Raw genomic sequence first — 25,812 nt, forward strand, 5'->3', positions numbered from 1 at the left:
AAACATCCTAGATAAACATGTCTACCTGTTTCTTAATATTTCCTACAACACTTTGATAGAGTCTATGGTCTCAGAACCTTTCCAGCTTCCTAAGGTCTAATTGGAAGTCTTGCCAATATAATTGACACATATTCTCTGGCCATGTCTTTAAAAGTTCTCTCTTTAGAGGAAGCAGACGGTGGTACAGATGCAGTTGGACTGGCCATAGGGATGGTTGGACTGGGGGAGGGGTACAGAGAATTCATTACACTCTTCCGTCTACTTTGTTTATGTTCAAAATTCTCCATAATAAAGTACTACCTTAATAACTAAGCCAGAAACTGCTTACAATACTGAACTGGACAAGGGTCTATGGAACATCAAGGCAAGATTACCTAGGGCTTCCTATCTGATAATGCTCCTCTGATACTGTCCTTATATTATACAGAAAAATAAACCCAATATAACTGGGTGCTTCCAGACACTCAGGTGTCCAGCCCAAGTCAAGAGACCTATAGATAATTAGAAGAGTTCTGGGGACAAGGTGTCTCTTATGGAAACAGCTGTTCCATCACCAGACTGTGAAGTCTACCCACCAGGAAGCCCCACTCAACACATCGATTCATTCAGTAAGTGTTCACCCAGCATCTTCTACAGAACAGGCACTGCCACAGGTTCGGGGAGCACAGAAGTGGAGAGAACAAAGCCCCTGCATTCACAGCTTACACTCTCGCGCAGGAGACGGACCACAGGCAAATTAATAAATATATGGCACCTTGGACGGTGATAAGCAATGTGGAAAAATAAAGCAGGGAGGGGACGTGGGAGATTGTTACTTTATATGAAGTGATCAGGGAACCCATTCTGATATTAGAATAATTCACATGAGAAATGATGGTGGTTTGGCCCCAGGTGGTTATAAAAATAGCTAATACATAAATGGTGCTTACTATATGCCAGGCACTGTTCTAAACTCATCCAACCCCATAACGACCCTTTGAGGTGGGTACTATTATTAGTCCCACTTTAAAGTGAAGAAGCTGAACCTGGGAGAGGCAAAGATGCTTCTCCCGGGTCACACAGCTCCCACGTGGTGATGCTCAGGGGCACACTCCTACTCCAGGGCACTGAGGCAGGAGTGCCTGGGACCTGTCGGCAGATGCGACAAGGAGTGTGAGGAGAAAGGGTTGCAGGGGACACCTCCCATCAGTGTCCCTCATTCTTCAACATGGGCAGGCTTTCAAGGATCGCCTGACATTTGAGAAAACCCTCCTTAAAAAAGGTGAAAAAGGGCTTCCCTGGTGGCGCAGTGGTTGAGAGTCCGCCTGCCGATGCAGGGGACACGGGTTCGTGCCCCGGTCCGGGAAGATCCCACATGCCGCGGAGCGGCTGGGCCCGTGAGCCATGGCCGCTGAGCCTGCGCGTCCGGAGCCTGTGCTCTGCGACGGGAGAGGCCACAACGGTGAGAGGCCCGCGTACCGCAAAAAAAAAAAAAAAAAAAAAAGAATGCTGAATGCTGATTTAACCAAAAAGTGTAAATAACGATGCTGAGGAGGGGGAGAGTGTGTACGTGTGTAAGTATATAAATCCTCTTCTTCCATAGCAGAAATTCAGTACCTACTGAAACCAAGAAATAGTGGTTCCACCCTGTTCTTTAGCAACATGGCTAAAAGAGCTGGCAGGCAATGCCCAGGGGAGCAGAGAGTAGGGATGAAGAACAGGATGTGGGACAGGGGCTCCCTAAGCTATTTTTATTATAAGCTCTGGAACACTTTCACTTTAAAAAATATCTACATGCACTAATTGATGCAAATAGAGAGGAGACGGGGAGGGGAATAGAAAAGAGAGGGCCAAGGGGGTGGGAACAACATTTAAGGGATGGGGATGGGACAAAGAAACAGGGTCAAACAGGAAACAGGACGCTGTAGAGGCAGATGGAGACAAGGGTGTACGGAAGGCAGAGGAGGAAAGCGCCTCTTCAATAAGTGGTGCTGGGAAAACTGGACAGGTACGTGTACAAGTATGAGATTAGATCACTCCCTAACACCATACACAAAAATAAGCTCAAAATGGATTAAAGACCTAAATGTAAGGCCAGACACCATCAAACTCTTAGAGGAAAACATAGGCAGAACACTCTATGACATCAATCACAGCAAGATCCTTTTTGACCCACCTCCTAGAGAAATGGAAATAAAAACAAAAATAAACAAATGGGACCTAACGAAACTTCAAAGCTTTTGCACAGCAAAGGAAACCATAAACAAGACCAAAAGAAAACCCTCAGAATGGGAGAAAATATTTGCAAATGAAGCAACTGACAAAGGATTAATCTCCAAAATTTACAAGCAGCTCATGCAGCTCAATAACAAAAAACACAACCCAATCCAAAAATGGGCAGAAGACCTAAATAGACATTTCTCCAAAGAAGATATACAGACTGCCAACAAACACATGAAAGAATGCTCAACATCATTAATCATTAAAGAAATGCAAATCAAAACTACAATGAGATATCATCTCACACCAGTCAGAATGGCCATCATCAAAAAATCTGCAAACAATAAATGCCGGAGAGGGTATGGAGAAAAGGGAACACTCTTGCACTGCTGGTGGGAATGTGAATTGGTACAGCCACTATGGAGAACAGTATGGAGGTTCCTTAAAAAACTACAAATAGAACTACCATATGACCCAGCAATCCCACTACTGGGCATATACCCTGAGAAAACCATAATTCAAAAAGAGTCATGTACCAAAATGTTCATTGCAGCTCTATTTACAATAGCCCGGAGATGGAAACAACCTAAGTGTCCATCATTGGATGAATAGATAAAGAAGATGTGGCACATATATACAATGGAATATTACTCAGCCATAAAAAGAAACGAAATTGAGCTATTTGTAATGAGGTGGATGGACCTAGAGTCTGTCATACAGAGTGAAGTAAGTCAGAAAGAGAAAGACAAATACCGTATGCTAACACATATATATGGAATTTAAGAAAAAAAAATGTCATGAAGAACCTAGGGTTAAGACAGGAATAAAGACACAGACCTACTAGAGAATGGACTTGAGGATACGGGGAGGGGGAAGGGTAAGCTGTGACAAAGCAAGAGAGTGGCATGGGCATATATACACTACCAAACGTAAAATAGATAGCTAGTGGGAAGCAGCCACATAGCACAGGGAGATCAGCTCAGTGCTTTGTGACCACCTAGAGGGGTGGGATAGGAAGGGTGGGAGGGAGGGAGATGCAAGAGGGAAGAGATATGGGAACATATGTATATATATAACTGATTCACTTTGCTATAAAGCAGAAACTAACACACCATTGTAAAGCAATTATACTCCAATAAAGATGTAAAAAAAAAAGTGTCTTGGAAAGAAATATGGTGATTAGTAGCAAAAGAAACATAAGAATGGTTCACTTTTTTTTTTTAACTACTCCCGAGAACTTACACTAATAAAGTTATTCAAAAGTAGAATAAAGCTATGCGGGAAAATACATACATTAAATTGTCATCTTTTATATGTGAACTGAGAGAGAGGGTCCAGGAGAAAATATGGAAGCTACTGCTGCTGCTGACTGAGCCCTGGAGGGAAGCAACAGATGAGGCAGGATGGGATCAAGGGCATCAATCAAGGAGGTGGTCTTAAAGAGCTGAGAGAGGGCTTCCCTGGTGGCGCAGCGGTTGAGAGTCCGCCTGCTGATGCAGGGGACACGGGTTCGTGCCCCGGTCCAGGAAGATCCCACATGCTGCGGAGCGGCTGGGCCCGTGAGCCATGGCCACTGAGCCTGCACTCCGCAGGCCACAACAGTGAGAGGCCCGCGTACCACAAAAAAAAAAAAAAAAAAAAAAAGGAGCTGAGAGCACAAGGAGGAAAATGACGTGTCTACATTTCTTGACACCTGCCTGTGACTCTTCCAAGTACACACAAACTATCTGCTCACGAGCACTCTTCTTGGGATCCACAGCCTCCAGCAGACTCTAGACGTGGTCCACACCTCCACAAAAGCATTTATTTAATCACAGTGTTTAAGTATTTTTCATGTTCACAAGCGAATGTTTACAAGTGTACGATTACATTTCTTTCAAGTCAGAAATATTTTTATATCACCTTTAATTAAACAGTGCAAATCACTTCATAGGTGGAAGTTGTTGTTCTTACAAATTAAAAAAAATTAAATATGAATGTAGTTTTGTGAGCCTAATTATGGAAGTTAGCACGTTTCCTAATTCAATAAGGAATTATCTATAGTACTTCAAGAATCAAGTATATCATAAATATTTTTAAATTTCACTCAGGACTTTCAGATAATAAATAGAAATAAATATTCAAAGGAAAAATAACTGGAATCAGTCTATGCGTGTGCATCACACTAATAAGAGTTTTCCTGAAAGTACGAGGCAGTGAACCGGAGAACAGGGTGGACTGGATGTCAGATCACCTCAACCCAGAATGAAGTCAGCCTCTGACAGGCTGTACGGGATTGAATTTACTGCTTCACATCTCTGGGCCTCAGTTCCCTCACCTGTAAACTGGCATTTCAGCTCTAAAATTCTATACAAAAGGATTATAATTCCAAGATTGCATGAGTTCTCCAAGTGCCTCTACAGTGAAAATTGGTAATCAGATCTTTTATTGAAATTTTTTTTTTAAAGCAAACGAAGTTAAATTACAGACTTCTGGATTGCACTGCGCATCAGGCCTCTGGTGGAGTGTTCCCAGGGGACTATTTTGGTAAGTTTGTTATTTTTCAGTGCCTCACCTGCAATCAGTGTCCGGGTGTTGCATTTTAATAACAGTCTGAAGTCAGAGTCAAGTGGGGCTCTGCGCCTGGAAGCTACAGCCTGCATCCTTGGAAAGTAACACTTGCTGCTGACACAGAACCATTCTAGGGAGGCACACTGCCAGGTAGCACCAGGAAGAGGGATTTTTGTTTCCTTCTGAAAGGAGCGCAGGTTGAATTTATTGAGGGTTCTGAGGAAGAATCTGCAGCGTGAAAAACACGCTAAACTTAAATTCAGAGGCTAATCTGAGAGGTAACCAGTAGATCACAACCTTCGGTTTTGCAATAAGCTGAAACTACAGAATTTTACAATTACTGGTTGGTTAGAGTAGATATTTTAAATGTGCAAAATGACTGCAAACTCATCCTCCTCTGTCTTCTAAGTCCAAAATGTCTTAGAGATTTACCTGCCATAATTAAAGGCTGCAGTTATATCACATCAAACTCAAGCCTCCTGTTCAGTGTAGCAAAAAGGGGAAAAAGACACTTTCAGGATGGACTTTGAACATGGACCTCAAGGAGGAAAAAAAAAAAAACCACGAGCTTTTAAAAATTAAATTCTGGACTTCCCTGGTGGTCCAGTGGTTAAAAATCTGCCTTCCAATGCAGGTGATGCAGACTCGATCCCTGGCGGGGAACTAAGATCCCACATGCCGTGGGGCAACTAAGCCTGTGCACCACAACTAGAGAGCCCATGTGCCACAACTACTGGGCTCACGCGCTCTGGAGCTTACACACCACAACTAGAGAGAAGCCCGTGCACTACAACTAGAGAAGCCGGTGCACTGCAACGAAAGATCCCACGTGCTGCAACAAAGATCCCGCGTGCTGCAACTAAGACCTGACACAGCCAACTAAATTTTAAAAAATTAAAAAAAAATAAAAAATAAAAATTAAATTCTAGTGGTTTCATTTTAGGATAAGAGCAACTTCTCTCTCAAAAATCACTATCCTAGATTCTTAGAATGAAATTCTTTTCTCCTATGCAAAGCATATGTATTGCCAAAAAAAACCCAACAAAAAACGAAAACAGAGTCCAGAATTATCTGTACTAGTGTGTGGGCCTATGATGTTCTTTTTATTCATTTATTTATTTATTTATTTTTGGCTGCGTTGGGTCTTCAGTGCTGCGCGCGGGCTTTCTCCAGTTGCAGCGACTAGGGGCTACTCTTCATTGCAGTGCACAGACTTCTCATTGCGGTGGCTTCTCTTGTTGCAGAACACGGGCTCTAGGTGCGAGGGCTTCAGTAGTTGTGGCATGCGGGCTCAGTAGTTGTGGTCCGCGGGCTCTAGAGCACAGGCTCAGTAGCTGTGGCGCACGGGCTTAGTTGCTCCGCAGCATGTGGGATCTTCCTGGACCAGGGCTCAAACCCGTGTTCCCTGCATTGACAGGCGGATCCTTAACCACTGCGCCACCAGGGAAGTCCCGGGCCTATGACGTTCTTAATCAAACCCAACTGATTATACAATCATCATTCTGTAGCAGTTTTAGAGAGAGATAGTTTGCTTTCTTTAGCTCGTCATAAAAATATTTTGTACACATCAATACACCCACAGAAAATACATCAAATTACGTCAACTAGCTTTAAAAAAAGTACCTGTTGAAAAATACAAAATGGGCTACAAACCCGAGGCTATTCCAAAATAAACCAGTTTAGAAAAACAAACTTTTTTATAGCAAAATGTTAACAACATGGTATTATTATACTGGAAAAAACTAACCCCGCAAGTTCTTGTACAGGTCAAGAATCAGGGACTCTCACAAAGCATGCACATCTGTCACCTGGAGAACTAAGAATGTCATGAGTTATACCTGCTCAAGCTTAGTTTCCTTGCTGGTCTGAGCTGCAGTGGGCAGAACCCTGGCAGGCCAGGGCAGGAACATCTACACCATGAGGTTCACAGCTCACAGTACTGGCATCTGACTGTCAGGCTACCAGCTCACAATTCTTTTTTACTGATTATTTATACAGGAGATTTATAAAATGTAAAGAGGTTATTATTCATACTGACTCCCAGAGAAGGGGCTAAAGTTACAAAAAAAAAAAAAATGAACGAAAGGAAAGGTCTTTGGAGCGGTTAAGTGCTGTAAGTGTGTTCTACCCTGTTTAAATTCCTTTGTGGTTATAGCACACATACTTTGCACAGGAGGTTTCTTCAGAATGATACTCATGTATGGTGGTCAGGAGCAGAGAGCACTTCAGATTTTAGGTGTTGACATTAATCTTTTGCTAATTTTAAATTGTTCTTCCTTCCTTGAGTCTCACTAGCTCCACAAGTCAACAGATTTCTATTAAATAACTGATATTATTTTGTCTCTAGTAGAAGATAAAATATTTTGTGTCTCGGGATTGGAGAAATCGCCTGAAAAGTACTACAAATGCAGATTTCCGGGCCAACATCCAGAATTCCAACTGAGCTGGTTTGTTTGGGGGCCCCCAAACCTGCATTTCTACAAGTACCTGGGTGATCTTGATGCAAATAATCCTGTTTTATAAAAACATCTTTACTTTTTCCTGAAACAATTTCAGCTGAACTTGATACCGTGGCTGGGATTTATATCAAAACAGTGGGGGCCACTGGGCCAGTGGGAAAGGTACACGTGAACAAGATTCACCATAAATTCAAAATTGCTGATGCTGGGTGACAGGCACATGAGGGTTCATTATATTAATTATTCTACTTTTGTGTATGTTTGAAATTTTCCACAATAAAAAATGAAAAGAAACAAAAAGCTCTGTAAAAAAATCACAGCAAGTCTACAGCCCCCTGTACTTTCCAAGAGACTTGCCACTGGACGTTTTATCTGAACTTTCACCAATTAAAGGAGTTGCCTATGATCCCTTTCAACAATTTCCAAAGCTGAAAGGCCCCCTAAAATAATTCTCTCTAAGTAGATCCTTAAGCTTACAAGGTTTCCCTCCTATTCTTAGAGATTAGGCTGCTCTTGGAGAGAGTCAATAAAATCTTTCAAATATCCATTGCTCTGAAAATAAAAATAACATCTTGCCAATACCACTATACCACAAGTGTGGGATGTGTAGTATTTACGATGGTATTAATAGGCGGTTAAAAGGTGGTCAAGTGACAGGGTCAAACGTGCACAGGATCCGTCCAAGTCATCTGTCTCTTAGAGGCCTTTTGTCCCTCCAAAATCTCTCACTGACTCTCTCTCTTTTTCCAACACCTAGGATTAGATACAGGAAGCAGAGGATCAAACCCCTATAATACGGGACCTAATGAAACTTAAAAGCTTTTGCACAGCAAAGGAAAACATAAACAAGACGAAAAGACAACCCTCAAAATGGGAGAAAATATTTGCAAAGGAAGCAACTGACAAAGAATTAATCTCCAAAATTTACAAGCAGCTCATGCAGTTCAATATCAAAAATACAAACAACCCAATCCAAAAATGGACAGAAGACCTAAATAGACATTTCTCCAAAGAAGATATACAGACTGCCAACAAACACATGAAAGGATGCTCAGCTACACTAATCATTAGAGAAAGGCAAATCAAAACTACAGTGAGGTATCACCTCACACCACTCAGAATGGCCATCATCAAAAAATCTACAAACAATAAATGCTGGAGAGGGTGTGGAGAAAAGGGAACCCTCTTGCATTGCTGGTGGGAATGTAAATTGATACAGCCACTATGGAGAACAGTATGGAGGTTCCTTAAAGAACTAAAAATAGAACTACCATACAACACAGCAATCCCACTACTGGGCACATACCCTGAGAAAACTATAATTCAAAAAGAGTCATGTACCACAATGATCATTGCAGCACTATTTACAATAGCCAGGACATGGAAGCAACCTAAATGTCCATCGACAGATGAATGGATAAAGAAGATGTGGCACATATATACAATGGAATATTACTCAGACAAAAAAAGAAACGAAATTGAGTTATTTGTAGTGAGGTGGATGGACCTAGAGTCTGTCATACAGAGTGAAGTAAGTCAGAAAGAGAAAAACAAATACCGTATGCTAACACATACATATGGAATCTAAAAAAAAAAAAAAAGTGGCTCTGAAGAACCTAGGAGCAGGACAGGAATAAAGACACAGACGTAGAGAATGGACTTGAGGACATGGGGAGTGGGAAGCGTAAGCTGGGACGAAGTGAGAGAGTAGCGTGGACATATATACACTGCCAAATGTAAAACAGATAGCTAGTGGGAAGGAGCCGCATAGCACAGGGAGATCAGCTCCGTGCTTTGGAACCACCTAGAGGGGCGTGAGGGAGATGCAAGAGGGAGGAGATATGGGGATATATGTATATGTATAGCTGATTCACTTTGTTATAAAGCAGAAACACACCATTTTAAAGCAATTACACTCCAATAAAGATGTTAAAATAAAAACAAACAAAAAAGAAAAACCCTATTATAAATGTGCCAGTAGCAGCACGCAAATCCAGTGCCCAGACGTCGGTTTCTAATATCGCTCTCCAATAAAGGGAGCTGCGTGAGACACGGCTGATCCTAGGGCCGGAGCAGGGAATATACAAGGTGAGCTTAGCGCCAGAAAACAAGGAAGCGCTTAAAAAAAAAAAGAAAGATGGACATATGTCTATAGGACACAGGAGCCAACTGAAAGGGCTCCCAGGGGCCAATTTAAGCAGCAAAATAAGTAACAGTATTGAATTATAACCCAAAGTGTAAAATCAATATCCATGTGTCCATACTGATATAAATAATTGAATAAGGAAATAAATGGGGAAGAATAGTTAAATACCCCGTACAGAAACCCAGGTAATTTCTACCTCAAGGAGGTGGCACGGAACTCATCACCACTAAGCGCGGGCTGTGCATACGCGCAGCGCGGAGAAGGGAGGAAAGGGTAACCTGACAGTGGAGAACGCTGACACACAGCACCTCGGCCAGGGGATCAAGGGACTAGGAGTCTTGAAAGCACGCACCCTTGACATGATGTGATGAGAACGGCACTTCAACTCTGTGGTCTTCCTCCCCAAAACACAGAATCCCAGCCTAATAGCTAGAAAAACATCAAACATGCATCCCTTTTGCAGAGGGATATTCTACAAAACTCCTGACCAGGACTCCTGAAGATGTCAGAATCATCAAAAACAGGGAACAGACTGGAGGGGCCCAAGGAGCCATGTCAACCAGACACACTGTGGGATCCTGAATCGGAAAAAGGACACCAGGGAAATACTGAAGCAATGTGAGTGAAGTCTGCACGCTGGTTACAATGTATGAGTACCGGCTACTTGTTGTTACCAACGTCAAAAGGGAAAACTGGGCAAAGGATACACAGGAGCTCTTTGTACCATCTTTGCAACTTTCCTGTAAATCTACATTTGTTCTAAAAGAAAAAGTTTATGGCTAAAAATAAAACAACTATCCATGGCCTCATTCCAGGTGAAGGACTGGGGCTGGATGAAGTTCGCAGGACAATGACAGGGTCTAAGCTGACACCCCCTCCTTTTAACACACGCACGCTCTGGAGTGCTGGTCTGGTGAAGTCAGTTCTCCAGCACCATCTCTCTCATACTTCAGCATCACCCACAAACTTCAAAACCACGCAAACACGAGAAATACTGAGGCGATGAGACACAGAGCTTACAATCCAGGTGAAGAGACAGGACTTAAAAAAACAGGTGGTATTTGCTAAGTGCAAGTGGTAGGCCAGTACAACAAATGCAAACCTTTTTTGATGACGCAACCCACCAGTAAATTTTCTTCGTAGTCCTTCCATTTCATGTAAATTTATTTACAAGTCATACAAATGCATTAGTGTACCAATACACTCTATCCCTCAAAAGTCACATAAGTCAAAAATTTTTAAGGGCGAAATGAAAATAAATTAGAAAATTCCCACGTTTTCATGCTGCATCCCCTGGAACGTGTTGTCCCACAAGGAAACACTCTAAGAGTTCATCAGGGGTGGCAATCGCCAAGCCTGGGCAAGGAGAAAGGTCTCAGTAGGGAAACTGGGGCTGCAAAGAGGTTAAAAAAAAAAAGACAAAGAAAGAGATGACAGCATTTAAAAGATACAAGGGGAAGAGTCAGGCAACTGCACACAGAATATGAAGCGCTGGAAGATGGAACTCTGCACAGGATATTTTGCAAACCATGAGCAGATCAATTTAGCTGTTAAGAAAGTGCCATGAGAGGGGGAGAGCGGAGGCTGGGACAGCAGAAACTCAGTTGCCACGACCTCCCTGCCCAAAGCTTCCCAAACTGGGGTCAGATGCCGGGTGCCCAGAGCTACCCCAGCTGCACCACAGCACCGGGTCGTGGCACATCTGTTTGAGGTAATGGGAATTTAAGTCTTTTAAAACAAACATATAATATAGTAAAATGCAAAATCTGCCAAGCTGTTAAAAATAAAATGTTAGGTTTACCCCTCTGAAGCTCCAGGAAAGCAGAAGAGTACAAAGCGCTCTTCTGCAGTCAGGGTGGAGGGCAGTGGGGGGTGGGCAGAGGCTTTCAGAGGAGTAAAGGCGCTCACCGTGTTGTGTCTCAGGCACCTGCGTTGCGACATTCGGCTTCAGCTGTTCTCATGTTGCCCACTTGAATCACAATAAAGTGCAATGAAATCTGGAATCTCTGCACTGGGCTAACCTTTGCACAAAACCTTCTTTTGAAATATTGAGGTTATTTTTCTGATATGCCTGTTCTTTGTGGCAAATAACTGTAATGCCAAGGCATGGTTCCAAATCAGTCATTTACTACAACTTAAAAATACTTCACTCCAACATTTTGCTCTGACACAGGTTTTGCCACATCTCCTCAGCTTTCTTACAGTGTCTTCATATGAGGATTCACAGAAAAGCAGGAATTCGAATCTAAAAACCATCCCAGATACAGTAGTTTGTTTTAGACCAGGAACGTTTGTCCAGCTTCTCCTTTCTATAACATTCCTTTCCTCGTGTCTGAGTAATAAATAAAAATTTCAAAGAGTGAAGCAACGCTAGAGGATTGCAAAAATACGTAATTTTAAAAAAGAGAGAGAGAGAAAGCAAGTCTGCCACATTCATCTCTCCAAATGACATTTTCTAAGGGGAAGCCTCAGCACTGTGCTGGTCCTACCACAGTCTGGGTGAACGGGCTCCCTTCAGGGACGCTTTCTGCGAGTACACAATTTTGTTTGGGATCAACCAAACTTAGATTGCCCGTGGTTCCTTTAAGTAAATTAAAACCAGCAATTGTTCACATGCAAGAGTTTTAGTCATCTCGATGTTCAAAAACAGGTTTATTATATAAAAGCAGACTAATCCAGATCATGTTAAAATTTTCTAGCATAATTCCCCAAGACTATGAATTTCAAGAAGTAGGGCTTCCCTGGTGGCGCAGTGGTTGAGAGTCCGCCTGCCGATGCAGGGGACACGGGTTCGTGCCCCGGTCCGGGAAGATCCCACGTGCTGCGGAGCGGCTGGGCCCGTGAGCCATGGGCCCGTGAGCCATGGCCGCTGAGCCTGCGCGTCCGGAGAGAGGCCACAACAGTGAGAGGCCCACGTACCGCAAAAAAAGAAGTAACACTACCAGCTTATACATCATACTTCAATAAGCCAGATTTCTCTCTCAAGGATCTTCACCCATCATATAATTTGCTATTTTGAGAAACAAAGATTTTCTTACATCCATAAGTTCTAGGCATTCCATGATACGCAGCTACCACGGTGACTTCCTTCTTTGAAGCCATACCACCCACCATTAGTCAATTCTAGGATAACCCACCAAATTTACAAAGAAATCTGAAGCAATGAAGGAATCTATGTTGCCAAGGGCCAAACCTGTAGCAGGCATGGCTATCACGTGACAGCAACCCCTTAGGTAAATATTATCATCATCCTTTTTTAATAGTTGAATTCTAAGAAGCTTGGAGAGGTCAAGTGACTGGGCAAGGTCTTAAAAGCTTTAAAGTGGCAGAGGAAGGCCTCACACCCAGACTAACTCCAAAGTCCAAGCTCTGGCCACAACGCCTGCTCCTCCTGTGACTGGTTCATGAATTTTACTCTCAACTGAGCTGAAAAGGTGGATTCTTTTTATATGTCCACCTACAAGGACTTTTTTGAGGACCAGTCTGTTTAACAGTTTCAGAACCCTGGCTATCCCCTATATGACATTTACATTACGAAGTGTTTTTCATTATATGTACAGCTGTTCTAAGTGACACAGCCCACAGGAGCACAGAGGGCCCAAGGGCTCTAAATTTCAAGAGAATTGCATGAACAGTCAGCACATCTGCACCTCGATATCAGCAAAACTGTAGAGATCTGATAACTTCGATGCTGATCAGCTACCAAGTTGCTGGACAGACTTCCTATTACTATGCAAATGGACATATTTAGTTAACCCCAAAATATCACCTACTGAAAGCAATTAACAGCATTCCCAGTCTAAATCAGATCTCAAGCCTTAGAGCCATATATCCTGACAAGAATTTGCATGGAAAGCTCTCAGAAGCTGTTAAAATAAACACAAAAATTCACACTTTAGAAAGCACTTCCTTTACTTCAGAAATCTTTTTCAAGATACAAGCCTGTTTGCTTAATCTAAAACAAAAGCCCCGGTTTCACAAGCTGCTGTTTAATCAGTAGCTGAGTCCCACCGGCTTCACAGACTTCCGTGAGGTCCTTTATCTGGAACTGCTAAAAGCTTCCTCTGTACTCTGTGACCTAATATGCCACAGAACAATAGAAGTGAGTTTCCTTGTCTCACCACTATCCTAATATTAATAACAAGTTGTGGACTTAGAGGAATGCCTTCACGCATACAACATCTTTCTCTATGATGTGAATTCTGAGAATCTTACAAAAGGCACATAAATATTTGCCGAGAAGAAAGGTCTGATAACTATGATCTGGAGAAAAAGAATTTCTTAACTGTAATCTTAGTTTGGTAACTGAACTGTGTGTGAAACAGTGGACTTCCTGCCTTTACGTAAGCTTCTTAAGTGAGGACCGGGATCTCAGTCTATATAATAAGGGCCTTTGCAGAAATACAGATTCTCAGGAAAGCCCCCCCCCCCCACCAGGGAGGACATAAGGGACTCTCAGAGTGATAAAGAGATTCTCCCCCCCAAATTCAACCTAGAAATGCCTTCTTGCCTGATGGGCAAAGGCAATCCACATATTTACAAAGCTTACTATGACTGAATGGGTAAATACCTTTTTTCAACTTTAGAACCTAGAAATGATTCTGGATGACAAAGAAACGTGGGATAAATGAACTTCGATTTAAATGCTGAATTTCAGTTAACTGTCTCATTTCCCCATGCAAACAGGCTGGCAAAGGATACAATTCAAGTATTTTTTCCAACCTACTGTTGATAAGCCATGCTTTCTCCAAGGCAGTATTAACCAGTTTGAACTTTAAGCAGAATAAGGCCAAGGAGGCAAAGACCATATACAATGGATCTACTCTGAATTTGAAAATGGCCAGCTCTCCCTTTGTAAGGAGTACAGGCCCCCAGATAATCAAAAGCTTGATAGTTGTTTTCAATGTTTAACTGCTCTTTTATCTACTATGTATGTTCCAGAGGGGTTCCTCTTTCTTAACCAGCAAACTCACTTATCAGGATTAGCTCAAAGGTTTCTTTACTCTTCTTGGTCAAGAATCTACCCCCATTACCAGGATTAACAATCCCTTCTGAATGGAAATAAAAACTCCCAAATCTATGTGTGATTGTGCATCTTTTCCACATAATTTAACCGTAGTAGGTATTTGTCATCCATAGGCCACAAGTCTCACCATACACCCTCCAAGCAACAGAACATGAGGGAAAATCTACAAAAGATGCTACAAGTCACCGTTACATTTTTTTAATGCCAAGATTTAATATTTCTATTTGTGGATTAATTTTCTTGATTGCTTTGTTTTACACACAACACTCCAAAAAAAACTTCAATTTTTTGATTCATACCTCCGTGAAATAGTAAAAGAAGGGAATAAACACATTAAGAGGTTTATAGGGACTTCCCTGGTGGACCAGTGGTTAAGACTCCGAGCTTCCACTGCAGGGGGCACGGTTCAATCCCTGGTCGGGGAACTAAGATCCCGCATACCTCACGGTTCAGCCAAAAAAAAAAGGTTTATAAGCAGCCACATTTCCAAAGTTTCCTAAATAGAATCTGTTTTACAAAATATGTAAAACTTCAATTAAGAGCAAAGTCATCTGGAAACTTCTTGAATCCCTTTCACATATGTAATCTTTATCCACTATCCTATTCTAGTGCTAATTTTCAATTTCACTATGAGTATGTTTCAATATCAACATCGACACTTCTCCCTACAGTCTTTTATAATTTCCCAGGTACTTTCTGTGACTCATACCTGGGTTGCCTATACATTCCTCATAATATTCACTCTTCTTATCTATCAGGTCAGAAAACAGAATTCACCTTACGCATATTTGATCTAAGGCAGTGGCACAAATTTAGCAATACACTACGTGGTACAATGATAACAGTTTATACCCAACTAAAGGGCACTCAATGACATAACCTGGTGTGTCTCTGGAAACAATTATATTTAGCTTCCATTGTAGATGTGTTTGAAAAATATGTCTTTACCAGGGACAGTACCTTCCACATTCTGCACCCAACTAACATCATTCTAAAATAACTCTTGACCTCAAGAGTATTCTAAACAGCTAATAAGAGACCTGAAGTGGTAAAGCAGAAAAATCACACAGCTAGGGGAATCTAAGACCTGGGTTTAAGTTGTGACTCCTCCTAAAATTTAGCTGTGTCACCTTGGGTAGGTCATTTGACCCCCAGGGCCTCACTATCTTCAACTGCAAAATGAAAGAAATTGGACTAAATTTTCTTTAAGGTCTCTCCCATCTCTAAGATTCCATGATTCTATGAAATTTCAGTCTCCCCTCATTTCAAAGATAAGTAACAGATGATAATGGTAAATTAGCCTAGATTATTTTTTTACTTAAAAATAATTATCCAACTTGAGATGCTTTCCTGGACTGAAGTTTTATCTGAGAAAATAAACCACAAACGAAAACGATGGGGAGAAAAAAAGAAAATCACACACTGACGTAGCTAAAATAGAAACTTCAATCACCCTTGGGCCATTTTGTCAATAGTTATTCAAAGGCTGCTACTCTAATCACTGGCTTCCTAAAGTAGAGATATTTATAGAGTGGTTTCCTTCTCATCCCCAGAGATTCAATCTGAATAAAACGCACAGCGTCTAAAATCAATTTACAACTTCAGAACAAGTTACAGGGAGCGAAGGAAACTCTGCGCAGCTCTCCAAGTCATTTGCATTTAAGTATGATTAGGGCTAAGAAACGGTTCTTATTATAAGATGTGAGAAAAGCACAGGAGGCAGGTGACATCTGGAAAAGAAAGCAGAACTGCCAGCAAGGGATGTAGGCTGAGGACCTTCAGGCAACAGGTCCAGAGCCGGTGCTGCAGTCTACCCCGGGAGGGGTCGGTCGCTGCCGCCCCGCTCGCAGTCCTCCCCAGCCCCATCCGCATCGCCTCGCCCCCGCTTCGGCCCTCGAGAGGCAGCCCGCCTCCCCCGCCCAACACACGTCCCTGCTGCAAAATCTCCCTAATCACTCGTTTCCCCGGGCCTCCCGCCCCGGCAGGCCCTCCGATTCCTCGGCGCCGAGGCCGGACCGGGCCTGCAGCCTCCTTCCCAGACACCCCCGTCGCAGCGGCCCCGCAGCCCGGTCCCCTCAGCCCCGTCCCTGCCTCGGGCCCGCTCACCTGCACCTGTTTGCGGAAGTGGCGCGGCCCCGGCACTGCCGGCGGCCAGGAGCAGCAGCAGCAACGGCGGGGGCCCCGGCATCTCGCCCACGGCGCGGCCCCGGAGACTGGCTCTCGGGTTGCCTTCCGTCCGTCCGTCCGTCAGTCGGTCCTGTCTCCCTCCGCTGCCTCAGCGGCACCCGCGCCGGCTGCTCCTGAGCACACGTCGTTTCGGCCAAACCTCAGCCCAGATCCTGGTCCGCACCCACCGCTCCAACCACAGAAACACCATCCTTCCTGCCCGCCCGCCTGCGCCGCCGCCGCCGCCTCTCAACAGAAGCAACGGCAGCAGCTCTGCGGAGCCGCGAGCCAGTGCAGCCGCGCTCCCACCGCCATGATGGGCTGCGTCATGTGACGTAGGGTGGGGGGGCGGGACGCCGTGATAGACAGCCCACCCCGCCAATCGTCAGCTCCACACCGGCCTGGGAGGCCCCGCCCATCACCCTGGCTGAGGGAGGGTGGCTGCCGGTGCGCCCCCTGCAGACCAAGAAGTGCGTGAGCAGCAGGTGATGCCAGCAATTATTTTACAATTTTTTAAAAAGGGAAGTATAAAGAAGATAATGAAAAGCATCCAGAATCCATTCTGAATTTTTTTCTCAGTATTTCAAAACGTGTAAAAATAGGCCTGTTTTGTCTTCTGCCTTTTTTACTTGCAACAGACGTTTTAGACTCTTCTTAGGTTGACCTATCAGCCACCAAGGAGCTTTGGGCTTTTTTATTTCAATTCAACAAGAATAGAATACCTCTCCCCTCGCACCCACTAGTTCAGCTCCTGAGCTCAAGCTGTTCCTCTTGGCAAGAGTTCCCTTCCTGTCCTTTCTTGGCCACCTGGCATACTCCCTTTCCACTGTCGAGACTCACCTGAAGAATGATGTCATCTAAGAAGGCCTCTCCCAACCTCAGGAGAAATGACTAGCAACTCCTAGTGCCCCTCCCTGGCCCTGGACAGACTGCTATCCCAGCTGCCATATTTTATTGTCCCTGTAAGTTCCCTAAGGACAGGAACTGTGCACGTGTCCTCTGGGGGTGGCTCCAGTAGGAATTCTCCAAAGCAGTGGTGCCTGGTCCTGGGTGCCTGCCTCTTCCCACCAAGTGACAAGACTCAGCCAACACGTGAGGAGAGCATCCTTCTGCAGAAAGGGTAGAGAAAAAAATACTTTCCAGGTAGAAGTGACAATGATCAGAAGCCTGGAGGCTGGGAAAATGCTGGGCTCTTCCGGAGAATGCACCCAGAGTCCAGTTTGTGCATGAGAGGGACAGTTTTGAATCTTATCAGATGGGGCAGCACGGGGGAGCCTCCCCAATTCTCCGGACTCCTCAAATGTCCATCCCAAATGCCAGCTCTCTGTGGGGGGCTAACCCCGTGTGGACACATGGACCATGCCCAGGGGATATTTGTTGAATGATTAAGGCAAGCCAATAAACACCTAAGTAAACAAATAGCTGGAATGTGGAAGTGTTGGGTTAAAGCGTATATGGCTGTCTGCTGATCTCTGTGTGGGAAAGGAAAGGAAGGCAAAGGTCTGGAAAAGAGCCACAATCACCCTGTTGTGCTTCTCCTTGGATCAGGAAGCTCCGGACTTTGAGTTTGAGAAAGCCAGGGAATGCTCACACTGTTTCCCGTGGGGAGTCACTGGATTTGTGTGCAGCAGTGCTGGCCCAACCAAAGCCCTGACTCATAATCCTTGTGGCTGTTAATCATAATTAAAGTGAGCTCCAACGACCACATGTCAGACCACAATCCCAAAGCAGGTTTCGTTATTATTCGACCAGCTGAAAAGTTTTTTTAAAAACTTTTTTCCTTTCCACTTCACAGAGCAAGGGTTAAGGTGCACATTCCTCGGGCGGTGTCTAATAGAAACCTTTAACCTACCACCTACCTCACTGCTCACATCTTTGCCCAGTGATTCTCTTGAAGACTTCCAGTTAGAGAATTTATAAAGCAAATAAGAACCTGTTTGCTTTGTTTAGTTTCCTCTAGGAATCAGAAAACAACCTTTGGCACAATTTGGGATTAGATCCCTAAGATGAGAAGCAATATCTTTCAGTGTTTCTATAGCTGTCCTCACCTGTGCTCGGCCTTTTCCAATTTTTCTTGCATGCCAAGCCATCACTTGGATGATTCTACAGGCATTGTCTGTCCTGCCAGCAAGCTCTGGCTGAGGGCTGGATTCAAGGGAAATGGATTCAGTTTAGTACTGGATGAGCATGCATCTCTGAGTACCCTAAATGTTTGCAGGGCTGAGCTGGATCAAATGGGTGCATCTGTGAGGGTCCTGTCAGTGGTATACTGGAGCCAGCTGGTACCAGCTTGTAAAAGCCAATTGTTAAATCTTCAGGAATTTTGCATGCCAGTTGTTAGACACAGCCATTGTTGAAAATTAATTTATATAAACTTGCAATTAAATAAATTATATTAAATACAAAAGTAATAAGGAGAAGCATTTTCAGAATGGAAAGCAATGAGAAGACTAGCAAAAATTGTCAAAATCAACTTCTTCAGAACTCTAGAAATTAGCCAGAGGTTTGCAACATCACAAGGAGCATTTATTAAAGAAAAATGGCTGACCTCAGTAAAAACTGTGAGCTTTGTGGTGTTTTCACTTGCTGTAGCCACATTCTTCTCTCCCATCTCCGTGGTAGTCTTGAAAAACATCAACCTCACAACCATGGTAGCTGTGAAAATGAACAGCCTAGCTAAGCTACTGGAGGGGACAGAACATGTTTGGAGCTCTCCCGAAAGCTGCATCCCCAGAAAACTGTCACTATTTGACCTGTCAGGCAGCTCCCTAGAAAGGCATCATTCTCAGGATTTGTCTTTATTTGACAGGATTCAGAACTCCCTTAGTGCAAGCAGCACTACCCCCAGTTTGTTGAAAACAACCAGTGGCAACTGTTTAACATTGCAGCTTCCTGAGCCAGTGACACCAGATGGCTGATTGAAAATGTAAAAGAAAAATTTAGGAAATGAGGTGCCAATGGACAACTGATTTGGAAAATAGTCTGACAGTTCCTCAAAATGTTAAACGTAGGGTCACCATATGACCCAACAATTCTACTCCTAGATATACACCTAATATAATTGAAGACATATGTCCACATCAAACCTTGTCCACCGACATTCATAGCAGCATTATTTATAATAGCCAAAAGGTGGAAACTACGCAAATGTCCATCAACCGATAAATGGATTAACAAAATATGGTATATCCTTGTAATGGAATATTATTCAGCAATAAAAAGGAGTGAAGTACTGATACGTGTTACAACACAGATGAACCTCAGTGAGACCAATTAACACAGATGAACCTCAGCGTTATGCTCAGTGAAAAGAGCCAGTCACGAAAGGTATATTGTATGATTCCATTTTTATGAAATGTCCAGATTAAGTAAATCCATAGAGACAGAAATTAGGTTAGTGGTTGCCTAGGGCCAAGGGAAGAAATGGGGAGCGACTGCTAATAGGTATGGGGTTTCTTTGGGGGGTGTTGGAAATATTCTAAAATTAAATAATGGTGATCATCGCACAACTTCGTGAATATACTAAAATCCATTTTAAAGGAGTGAATTTTGTGGTTTGTGAATTATATCTCAAAGTTGTTATTAAAAAGCAAAGGTTATAAATACTAAAAAGTCAATTATTTTGCTACATTTACTGTTATCTATGCTTTGAGGGTTTTTTTTTTTTTTTTTTTTTTGCAGTACGCGGTCCTCTCACTGTTGTGGCCTTTTCCGTTGCGGAGCACAGGCTCCGGACGTGCAGCCTCAGCGGCCATGGCTCACGGGCCCAGCCGCTCCGCAGCATGTGGGATCTTCCCGGACCGGGGCACGATCCCATGTCCCCTGCATTGGCAGGCGGACTCTCAACCACTGCGCCACCAGGGAAGCCCTTGAGGTTATTTACATCTGTTGTAGCTATATAGTATGGCAGAAATGCTATATAATACTGTACTACTGCACAACTCTTGCCAACTCTGACTCCAGTGATATCATGTCTGTAGCTTGAGTATTTACACCATGGAAATTGGCAAACATTACTAATCAAGGCTCTTTTCCTCCCAGAGAGCCCTAGTTATGCGCACTAGTGGTCTTGCCATAGGGCACCCTCCATAGGGTTTCTATGACTGCCGCTTGCTGACTTGAATCCTTTTTGTGGTTGCATTACTTTAATTTAGCTTTGAGCAAATAAAGAGACCATGCAGCTTGGAAATCACCTCTTCCTAGTTCTCTGCCAATGAAACAAAGGCCACACACCTCATCCTCAACTCTCCTTCTAAATGCCTTTGTATGAAGTCCTCACCTTCTGTTGCCTTCTAGATCCTGTGTCTAAAGCTGACTGAGTCAAGGACAGCTCGCCAGATGTGGTGGCCTTTCAGAGCCCTGAGCCACCACCCATTTATGGAGGTGGGGCCCCAATATGGTAAAAATGAATGAATGCACAATGCTATCCCCAAGATAATGACAGGATTTATAAAAGTACCCGACAGACAGTGAGAGTCAGGAATGGAATACCACTTTAAAAGTACATGATGAGCGTATTTTCCCCAAGCTCATCAGGGTGAATGCCTTCATCTGGAAGTGGGTTTTCCTTAACAATGACTTACAAATCATTTTCTATATTTCAGGTACTGCTCTAAGCATTTTGTGATAACTCTTTAAACTTTATCTAATTTTAGAATATTTTCATCATTCCTAAAAGACGCCCTGCACTCATTTGCTGTCACTCCCCATCGCGCCCCTCCTTCTGGTCCTTGGAAACCACAAATCTACTTTTTGTCTCTACGGATTTACCTAATCTGGACATTTCTTATAAATGGCATCATTCAATGTGTGGCTTTTTGTGACTGGTGTAAGCTATTGGCATTCCCATTTTACAGAAGAGGAAACAGAAACAGAGGGGTTAAGTACTTTAGCCAAGGTCACATAGCTAGTAAGTGGCAGAGGCAGGATCCAAACTCAGGCAGCCTGGCTCCAGAGTCCTTGCGAGTCTCAAAATCAAAACTGAATAATGTCAAAAGCAAACACTGAAGGACTTTTGTGAATATGAGCTGGGAGCCAAGTTACCCTATGTGCGCCCCTCAGGTGAGAGGCCCTATTAGGGGTTGCCTCCTGGCGGGGAAAGAGGTAGGGATGGGAGAATAGAGGAGGTGGGGAAGCAAATATTACCCTGAAGGCAATAGTTGCTCAATAAAATAAATCTGTTGCGAAAGACAGATTCTCCTCCTGGGATGAACGCTTGGGTTTTTTCTCTCTTTGGCCTGCCCAGAAGCTGAATTCCTTCCCATATTGAGAAACCCCCATGATATGAATCTTGGTAGTAGGAAGGTCACCTCCCACTATGAAGACTATGGACCAGGCATGCCCTCTGGGGCCCCAGCAGCCAGGGTATAGCACGTCTTTCCAGGTCCAAGGTGATGCTGGCAGCTGTGTCATCCTGGCACACAGTTCCCTGCTGCCCAGCCCCCTTGGGGGCTGCTCATGTCCTGAACCCAAGCCCAGCTCTTCTGTGGCTGCCCACTGCTCTCCAGCCACTTCTCAGCCCTGTGCGACCTCTCAGAGCACCAGAAGATCCTTGAAACCAACCCTCAGCTACTTAAGTCTTCTGCAAGGATTCTTGGTGAAACCCAGAGAGGCCTGGGAGCTTCAGAGCAGAGGGACTCCTTGGGAGACTCCCCCAGCCGTGCCACCCCGACCCATCCGAGGTGCCCTTGGTGCCCCAGGGAGGGGCAGCAGAAGCAGGAACTTTCCTTATTCTTTCTGTCTGTCTGTCCCCCAAATGTCGGGGAAACAAAGCCTTCATGGGACCCCAAAGACGAGGACAAGTAAGGAATCGACTCCGCCAGAGCCCAACTGGCCAGAACCTGGGTCCAAAGTCACCCAGATGAACCACAGGCCGCTGTTTGCAGTTGGTGCTTGATCCTGCCTGCGCTCCTTTTCAGGCCCAGCGCCCAGGAGGCAGCCTCGGGTCACCAGTGGCACCCTCACCCCCGCCTCGGCTGCCAGAGCCCAAGTCAGGGAGGCCCAGGTGACTTCCTGCACCTCCCCGCGCCCCACCTTCTTGAGCCCGAAGCTGTTTCGCGCAGTTCCAACATCTGCCAACAGGCTGGGCCCGAACGTGTGGCTCCTTCTCTGTTGCTCAGGGAATTTATTACTTACTAGCAGAGGGAGGTGTGGCCGTTTTTAAAATTGCCAGATTTGATTAAAACAGGTCTTTTCGGGCTTCCCTGGTGGCGCAGTGGTTGAGAGTCCGCCTGCCGATGCAGGGGACACGGGTTCGTGCCCCGGTCCAGGAGGATCCCATGTGCCGCGGAGTGGCTGTGCCCGTGAGCCATGGCCGCTGAGCCTGCACGTCCGGAGCCTGTGCTCCGCAACGGGAGAGGCCACAGCAGTGAGAGGCCCGCGTATCGCAAAAAAAACCCAAAACAAACAAAAAAAAAACCAGGTCTTTTCACTGCTCTTTGAACATCTGGGTTGTAACCATAAACCACAGTTCTTCCAGGGGGCAAGTGTGTGTCCCTCTCTCTGATTCCAGGGACAGACAAGCCAGATTCTGCTCCGGATGCTCAGACAGGAGCTGTGTCCTGGGTGACACACAAGCATTTCTGGTGCGTTACTTCATTACGTCGCAGAATGACCCTCTGGGGTCGGAGCTGTGCCCATTTTACAGGTGCGGGAATTGGGGCATCTTAATTTTCCCTGAGGATGATGAGGCTGCGGGTGATATTTGATCAGCAGCAGGAAGGGCTCATAGGGAGGCTGAACTTCCGCTATGGGCTTCACTCGGGTCCAAGGCCATAGTCTCCCTCCTCATACTTGTTTCCTCTTGGGGGAGATGGGCCCTGACCCAGCTGCTCACCTTTCCTCATGAAGGGTGAGGCTGCCATCTGTGGACAGGTAAGGCTCGTTCCAGGCTGGGCGGGCTGGCAGAGACCCCGAGGAAGGACGGGGCAGAGGGGACCTGGGCATCAGGGACTGACACCAGGTCTGTCCTAGGTCTTGAGAGGACAAAATACCTCCAGCAGCTCTTCAGCTAGACCCGGGGCTTTCCTGCTCCTGGGACTGTCGGGCGTGGGTGTGAGGGATGTCTCCGGGCATCCCTGGACCCAGCCTTCGTCCTCCTCTGCTCAAGCTGTGTTTATGTGGGTCCTGCTCAGCCACGCCCCAGATTCCTTTGAGAACAATCACCTGTGACTTTCTTCTTATCAAGATAGCTATGGAGTCGAAGCCATGGAAGCTAATGATTCCTGTGGGGAAAACCAATTGCAAACTCCTTTGCCCTCCAAGAAAGCATTTCAAAGAAAAGACCGGAGGCCTCCTGAGCCATTTAAATCCAGGCTGGTGAAAGAGCTGGAGGCGAGGCGGGGGAGACTGAATGCAGAGGTTGCCCTTGCTGATGAGAGGCCTGGCCAGAGAACCAGGGTCCAACGGGGCTGGCTGTTGGGTGCCCAGAAGGGTCTGATGGCCTCACACAGGCCCCGAGCACAGAAACTCCAATGAGGAGGCATAAATAGCGGAAAATCACATCGCAGTAAGGCTGGATGAGAAAGGAAAGTGCGAGGCAAGAGAGAGAGAGAGAGTCCATACAGAGGACAGAGGCCAAAAGGCCTTAAAAGGCAAGAAGGGGATCAAGACTAGAGTGACCACGTTAACAAGGGAAAATGCCATGTTGCCATGTTAAGTTAAAGGAGGCAGCATAATCCCATGTTCATATTCATATGCATATCATACATATTCATAAGGACGAGACGGAAATCACCAAAACACTAGAGTAATAACATGCTTATGTCTGAAAGGTACAACTATGGATGTATCATTTTTTTCTGCCTTCCGTTATTTATTATTCATTTCTTCTTTTCTTTTCTTTTTTTTTATTTTTTTTTGGTATTTTCTCACTTTTCTATAATGACCCTGAATTATTTTATAGGGAAAAGGGCAGATTGTTTCGTGTGTTTATTTTTAAGCTGGTGGATTTTTACAGACTCGACTCGGTGATATCCTGTCAAGGACAGAAACTTGGTCACCAGCATCGCTTTCCAAGTAGAGAATAGTGAAGACATTTTAACATATGCTTTCCGTAGAGGAAAATATTCCAGATGACAAAAAAACGATAATACCCATTTCTAAACATTTGTATTCATGGCGTGAGGGCACCGCTGCTCCTGGCCGAGCCAGTCCGCGTTTTACTTTACACCTTGGGCTCTACTTGCTTGATTATGTACTGTTATCCTCACCAACTCGCTGAATCTGCTGCTTGCTGGGAGGTGTTAAAAAAAGCCCTTTTTTAGAGAGATAATTGAATCGGCTGAGGGCAGTGGAGTGTTTTATTTTTGGTGGGGTGGTTGGCTATGTTCCAGGTACTCTCTTTGAATTTGACCTGAAAGATTGTTGCTGTCTGGTGATGGCGGGTAGCTTTTCCATTTGGCTCTTCTGCATTGTTTCTGTGCGAGGTATAGACGCATGGAGTTGAAATTCTATTTGTCATGTCTTTATTCAAATCTGGGTATGTGTGTCTGTGTTCAGAAGGAAGCTGGAGTCATGAGCTGGCTTGTCTGGGGACAAGACATCCTATGTGGATTTTGGAATATCTAAGCAGAAATCGGCACCTTTCCACGAGTCAGGTTTGAGGGCTCAGGGGGTGCTGTCTCCTTTACGTGAGAACAGGGAAGGGTTGACTGGTTCTTTTTCTCTGTATTGATTACAATTATTTAGGGACTGAGTGAGTTGATGGGATGTTTTGGCAATAGGTTACTTGGCTTTAGTCCTGCTAGTGAGATCCAGCAGACAGTCTTTGAAGACACTGGGCTCTGAGCAAGCAGACGTTTTCAAATTATTATTATGGTAAAATATATGACATAAAATGCAACACTTTATTTTTAAGTAAGTGTACATTAAGTACATTCACATCGTTGTGTAGCCATCACCACCATCCGTCTTCAGACCTTTTCATCTTCCCAAACTGAAACTCTGTCCCTACCAAATAACCCCCCATGCTCCTCCCCCAGCCCCTGGCTACTACCATTCTACTTTCTGTCTCCATGAATTTGACTCTTCTAAGTGCCTCATATAAGTGGAATCATGTACTATTTGTCCTTTTGTGACTGTCTTCTTTCACTGAACATAATGTCCTCAAGGTTGGTCCACGTTGTGGCAGGTGTCAATTTCCTTCCTTCTTAAGGCTGAATAATACTCCATTGTAAGGACAGACCACTCATCTGTTGGTGGACACTTAGGTTGTTTCCACCCTTTTGGCTCTTGTGAATAATGCTGCTAGGAACGTGGGTGTGCAA

General features: G+C 44.5%; 1 protein-coding gene across 5 annotated transcripts in view; it reads right to left on the reverse strand.

Annotated features, from left to right (window-relative positions):
* Positions 1–25,812, reverse strand: part of LMTK2 (lemur tyrosine kinase 2) — a 174,639-nt gene that overhangs the window by 64,121 nt on the left and 84,706 nt on the right. Inside the window, exon 1 of one of the 5 annotated variants that reach the window (XM_033426619.2) lies at positions 16,493–16,884. The exons of 2 other annotated variants lie outside the window; for them this stretch is intronic. In XM_033426619.2, the coding sequence (XP_033282510.1) occupies positions 16,493–16,568 (76 nt within the window). In that variant the 5' untranslated portion in view covers positions 16,569–16,884. Of the gene's footprint in view, positions 1–16,486; positions 16,885–25,812 lie in introns of those variants that run through there. 2 more of the 5 variants (XM_033426618.2, XM_033426621.2) reach the window with 2 other exon arrangements.

The sequence above is a fragment of the Orcinus orca genome, chromosome 16 (genome assembly GCF_937001465.1).
Source record: "Orcinus orca chromosome 16, mOrcOrc1.1, whole genome shotgun sequence".
Classification (NCBI taxonomy): Eukaryota; Metazoa; Chordata; class Mammalia; order Artiodactyla; family Delphinidae; genus Orcinus; species Orcinus orca.